The 5,217-nt window shown below is 50.4% G+C and overlaps 2 protein-coding genes across 2 annotated transcripts; both read right to left on the reverse strand.

The window, feature by feature from the left end:
* Positions 1-165: 165 nt before the first annotated feature.
* Positions 166-1,236, reverse strand: EMH_0042350 (uncharacterized protein; the record flags this gene model as incomplete). Its single annotated transcript, XM_013499216.1, has 1 exon — positions 166-1,236. The coding sequence occupies one exon, from the start codon at positions 1,234-1,236 to the stop codon at positions 166-168; it is 1,071 nt and encodes a 356-aa protein (XP_013354670.1).
* A 1,736-nt stretch (positions 1,237-2,972) lies between these two features.
* On the reverse strand, positions 2,973-4,565 carry EMH_0042460 (uncharacterized protein; the record flags this gene model as incomplete). Its single annotated transcript, XM_013499217.1, has 3 exons — positions 2,973-3,351; positions 3,747-4,063; positions 4,368-4,565. 3 exons carry the CDS (start codon positions 4,563-4,565, stop codon positions 2,973-2,975), a joined length of 894 nt encoding a protein of 297 aa, XP_013354671.1.
* Between the last annotated feature and the right edge of the window lie 652 nt (positions 4,566-5,217).

Here is a 5,217-nt window from a genome sequence, read left to right on the forward strand (position 1 = left end):
TCGAGAACCAAAAACTAGTGAACACAGTGAACTGAACAGGACGACAGCAGCCCGTTGCCGTGCAACGCCTTAGCGACGCTACTTCCGTACGAGCAGGTCTCTTTCGCACTCGTTGTGCGTCCTCCTTCGCGTAGATCTTGCTCAGCTCCACATTCCAGGTGTTGATTAGGCGCTTGTGTGCTCCTCTTGATGGGACTCTTCCTTGTGGGACTCCTCTGCGTGCGACTCTTTCTTGTGTGATTCCAGTTTGTGTGTGCCGCTGCTGCTTGTGCCCTCCTCATTTTCGTCATCATTTCCGTTGTCTGTCTCTTCTTTATCGAGTGCCTCGTCTGTCTTACTTTTGTTTGCCTCTTCTTTCTTTGCCTCTTCTTCCTTTGCCTCGTCTGCCTTATGATGTTTCTTCTTCAGTTGTTCGTGTGCCAGTGTCTCTTTTGCCTTTAATGCCTCCTTTTTTGCCTCTTCATTCCCTTGTTCTTTCCTACTGTCCTCTCTCTTTGCCAAAAAGACACTGTTCTCGTTGCTTTCTTTCGGGGGGCTTTCGTCGTTCTCTGCCTTCTCGCGCTCGCCCTCAGTTTCGTCTCTATTGCCATCTTCTACTCCCATGCCTTCGGCAGACGCTGTCTCACTCGACTCGTTACTGTCCAAGCTCCTTGCGAACCAGCTGGTCGAAGGTGCCTGGTTCGAAAGCGAATCCTCGTTTTGCAGCATGTAGTTGAACAGGTCGTTAGATGGATCAGCGGTCAGTGGATCATCCGCCGGTAATGCTCCTCCAGCAATATCTTCGCCGGTCGGCAGTTGAGCTCCAGGGAGGCCTCCCTGTAGATTTCCCATGGGTACCGAGGGGTATTGGTGACCGGGTCCAAAGTTAGACCAATGCGAGGCGGAAGAGAAGTCAAAGCGCCCTCCCGCTGGCATCCCTCCGGGAATTCCTGCGTGGGCTCCTCCTGCAGGGGGCACCCCCATTTGACTCCCCGGGCCACTAAGGCTAGGTGGAATAACAGGGCCAGGTCCCCTTGCTCCCATAAGGCCACCGGGACCGCGCATACCACCTGGGCCCTGCCCACCTGGTCCGAAGCGCCCGGGGCCGCCCGCTCCATAGGGAACGGGGCCACGCCCTCCGGGGCCGAAGCCACGGCCTGCGCCACCGGCAAGAGGCGGGCGAGGTCTGTATCCAGCCAAAGCCTCTCGCGAGAGGATGGTGAGCGCACATAAGCACAGGAGGGCTATAGCCGTCATGCCTGTGCCCACGGCGCTAAATGGCTTGATTGCACATCGACTCATCTTCACTGCAAAATAATCAACTGACCTGAGAAATAATAGACACACAAATCATGCGACGTGCACGCATATCACGTATGGGAGGCACATGGGTAGACGGCACGGCCGGTAAACCCATCAGGGAAGCAACGAGACCAACGAATGCTGGAGGCACAGAAACCCGTTGTTGGGCCTTGCAATCTCCAATGTATTGTAAAAATGGGCTTACCCNTTGGCTCTCGGGGGAGTGACCCTGTTTGCCTTTCCTTGAGAAACACCTGAAGGTATGAAAGAGAAGTGCCTAAAGCAGAAGAGCTATGTACGTACAACACAATGTTTATTACTAAACAAACAAAGAGTGATGCGACCACTGCAGAACACAGAGGGCAGCTGACAGCCGCAAGCCACATCCAGCCAAGGCTGGTAGCGGTAGACCGACCAGCGAACGAGCTGGCCGCTCCGATCAGACGAACGAGGCAGCGGTGGCACGGAAAGCTGCCCTGTTTTTGTTTGTTAGATATTCGTGAAAATTTATTTTTAACTTGTCCGATTTGGCGTAAATGCAAGCGGCAAAAATCCCTATTTAGACCGCTGCCAGGCCTCGGTCACCACTGCATCGATTGGGCTGGATGGAAGACCACTGACCGTCTCTGCTGCTGTTTCGCGAGGCTGCCAGAGGCAAAAGTTGCTTCAAGCCTTATATAAATAAGTATATTTGATATGCTTGCTCAAAGATACAGACCAGGTCTGCCTAGACACAAGCATGTGAGGCCGTCGAGGCTGCAGTCAAGCAGTAGCCAGTGCAATAGGGGACTGCTATCTTGGTGGCACTCGCAGCCGAGGCTGCAGTGGCCCAACTCGACATCCGGGGGCCTACCTTATAGGTCTCTTCTGGTTTTTGTTGGAGGCCGTCGCCCGTTATCCGACACCCGTAGGCCCCGAAACCTGTTTCTCCAGCTTTATTCTAGGACTCAGTGTTTATAACATTTCGTTTCGGTTCTTTATTAGTTATCAACCTTCCATTAAGGGTTTCAATCACCTAGCCCTTGGCTGAGTCCCACGACAGAGGTGCCTTTGGGCCGAACTCTGGCATAGCTCCTACACCGGCTATTTATTGCCTGTTGGATCATCATTTGTGTAGCAAATTGGCGTATCCAGCTTATTTATAAGGTAAAAATTTCGGGATTGCTTTAAGGAAGGGAGATTTCCCTGCGGTTCAACATAGGAACCGAACTCCTTTCGGTTCCTATGTTGAACCGCAGGACACTACACCTAGCCAGTCAGTTGCATGCGAAGACAAGGAACAAAAGCGTTGAATCACCCCTCAAAAAGAAAATAAAATGAATGCCTGTCTGTTGCAGAACCCACTACNGAACAAAAGCGTTGAATCACCCCTCAAAAAGAAAATAAAATGAATGCCTGTCTGTTGCAGAACCCACTACAGTTGAGTCAGGTTATCCACCCAAAGAAATAATTTCGCTAGTTACCGCGGTTTCTCACAGGTATCTTCCACTGCTAGATTTCAGTCGAGGAAAACAGATAGCAACGAGCTGAAGTGTTGAATGACTCCAGTCGCAGCATAGATAACCGGGTGCATCCAGGGAGACGCGTATATGTGGAAACTCATGTTTCTGCCGCAGTTACTGCAACTATTGTTGGAGGTGCTGCTGCTGCTGCAGCTACTGCAACTCATTCTTTTTATGCTATGAAAACCTTTATTGTTTTTGCGGCTGCTGCTGCTGGTGTTCCACCTGTGTATGCGTGAATGTTCCGTCTGTGTCTACGACCTTTAGAAACTCCTCCTCTGTGAATTGCAGCCAGCGCGCCGCCTCCAGATGCGCTTTCTGCTGCTTGAGAACCTCTATCAACTTAAACTGCTTCTTGATTGCTGCTGCTAGGGCATCTCTTTGGGCAGTGACCTTTCGCAACTCCGCTGCATGCCGAGCAGCAATGACAGCCTCCTTTGCTGCATTCTCCATCGACTTCTCTGCTCGAATGTGCCGTGCCAGACTGCTCTGCTCCCGTCTCAGCTGCTGCAGCTGCTGTACGTCTTTCTGCCGCAGGGCAACGACCTCCTTGCTCCTCGCAACAGATCTGCAGCAGCACAAGTCAAATAATTGTATATATATATATATATATATATATATATATATATATATATATATATATATATATATATATATATNTATATATATATATATATATATATCATTATTCAGTAATAGTGTGAACCAGTGGTGTTTGCTGCTCGGGAGCTGCTGACCGCATATATCAAGAGTACTGGAAACTCGTATTCATTTCGGATGAGTGATAGACCCGGCAGTCGTTTATATATGCTTTGTGCATTCTTGATTTAAGTAGCAGTAGAAAATCCGTTCAAGTTAATAGATGTCATCAAACAACCGAAAGTCGGTTCGGAAGCGGGCCGTTGGCCTAAATAAGGGAACTACGTTTAGTCTGCTTCGCGACTGGTGCAGTTGCCTACTCACTGTTCGAGCTGTTCTTCCAGTTGCTCTGCGCGAGCTTCTCGCTGCAGTAGAAGACTTCTCTGTTTGTCATGTGCCGCTGCTGCAGTTGCTGCTTCTGCCCTCAATTCATGGAGCTGCTTTTCCTGTTCTGCTATAAGGGAAGAGGCCTGAATGGCATTGGCCTTCTGCTGTTGTACCTCTACTTCCTGCTGCTGTAGCACCTGCTGCTGCTGCTGTAGCTGAAGCTGCAAAGACTCTATGCGCCGCGCCTGAGCTGCAATGACTGCCCGCAGCTCGTCGGCCTCGCGTACCGTCAGACTTGCGATTTCGTTCTCTGCCTGCAAGCACGAGANGATTCTGTATAACGGCGATTCCTGTTTCCTGTAAATGCTGTCTACTGATTATCAAGACGAATGCGCTCGAGCTGCGCGTCCCTGCTTCACTACGCAAACGGCCAGCCTCAGAGATTACACGTCCTTCGGATAGGCAGCAAACGGAAACAGTTCTGATGCGAAATGCAGAAAAAAAGGATATTGTGGAACTGTTGCATGCCTGAGTGAACAGCTTCGCGAACTCCTCTGCGACTGGAGATCCCTTGGCAAGGTCCTTTGGAAAGGGGCTTGGAAAGGCTTCTGGCCCTACGTACTTCATTTTTTGTACGTTCACTTGCAAGGCAGAGGCCTCCCCTGCACTAGGATAACTAGAGGAGGCACTCAAAGGCCGAATGCGAACTCCTCTTTCTGACTTTTGCGCGGCTAGGGCAGCTTCAAACTGCTGACGGCGCCGAAAGAAGTAACGATCAGTCTCCTCCATTTGAGTCGGGGGGAACGTTCCGTCCATGATGGGCGAACCGACCGCCGCTGGTGAGGACGTAGCCCCCACTAAGGGCATGATTTGATGTATTTATGTTCACACAAGGCGGGTGATTTCCTGTTACGTTGGCACAGTTGCTCACACAACTCGAGCTATTTCGCGTTAATTTGTGCTTTTCTCACATAAGCCGGGTGCGTTAGTGTTATCTTTGTGCCGGCATTCATAGATGTCGGGTGAGCTCGTGCTAAATTTCGTCGTCGTTCACACGTACGGAAGACGCGAGCAACATTGAAGGCTGTCGTCTACAGCAAGTGGATTGAACGATTGCTGCCGATTCGCAAGGAATTGGCATGATTAAACTGCTTTTGGGATAATTAAATTACATCCACTGTTCCACGAGGATGCGGTTTCCAAAAGGAATGCAGCGATACGAGCGGTAGAGAGGCGCTGACGCCGTCGAGACCCTTAGCCAAAACTGATCAACCCCTAGCCAAACACATTTGCAANGTAGAGAGGCGCTGACGCCGTCGAGACCCTTAGCCAAAACTGATCAACCCCTAGCCAAACACATTTGCAATGAGACTCCGCCTTTGAGTGCAGTGATTTGATCGTGACGCACTACTTCTACTTCGAAAGTACATGCGAGGAATGCAGAATTGAATAGTGATCGCAGAGCCCC

Source organism: Eimeria mitis, genomic scaffold, assembly GCF_000499745.2.
Source record: "Eimeria mitis Houghton genomic scaffold, Emh_scaff41, whole genome shotgun sequence".
NCBI classification, from domain to species: Eukaryota; Apicomplexa; class Conoidasida; order Eucoccidiorida; family Eimeriidae; genus Eimeria; species Eimeria mitis.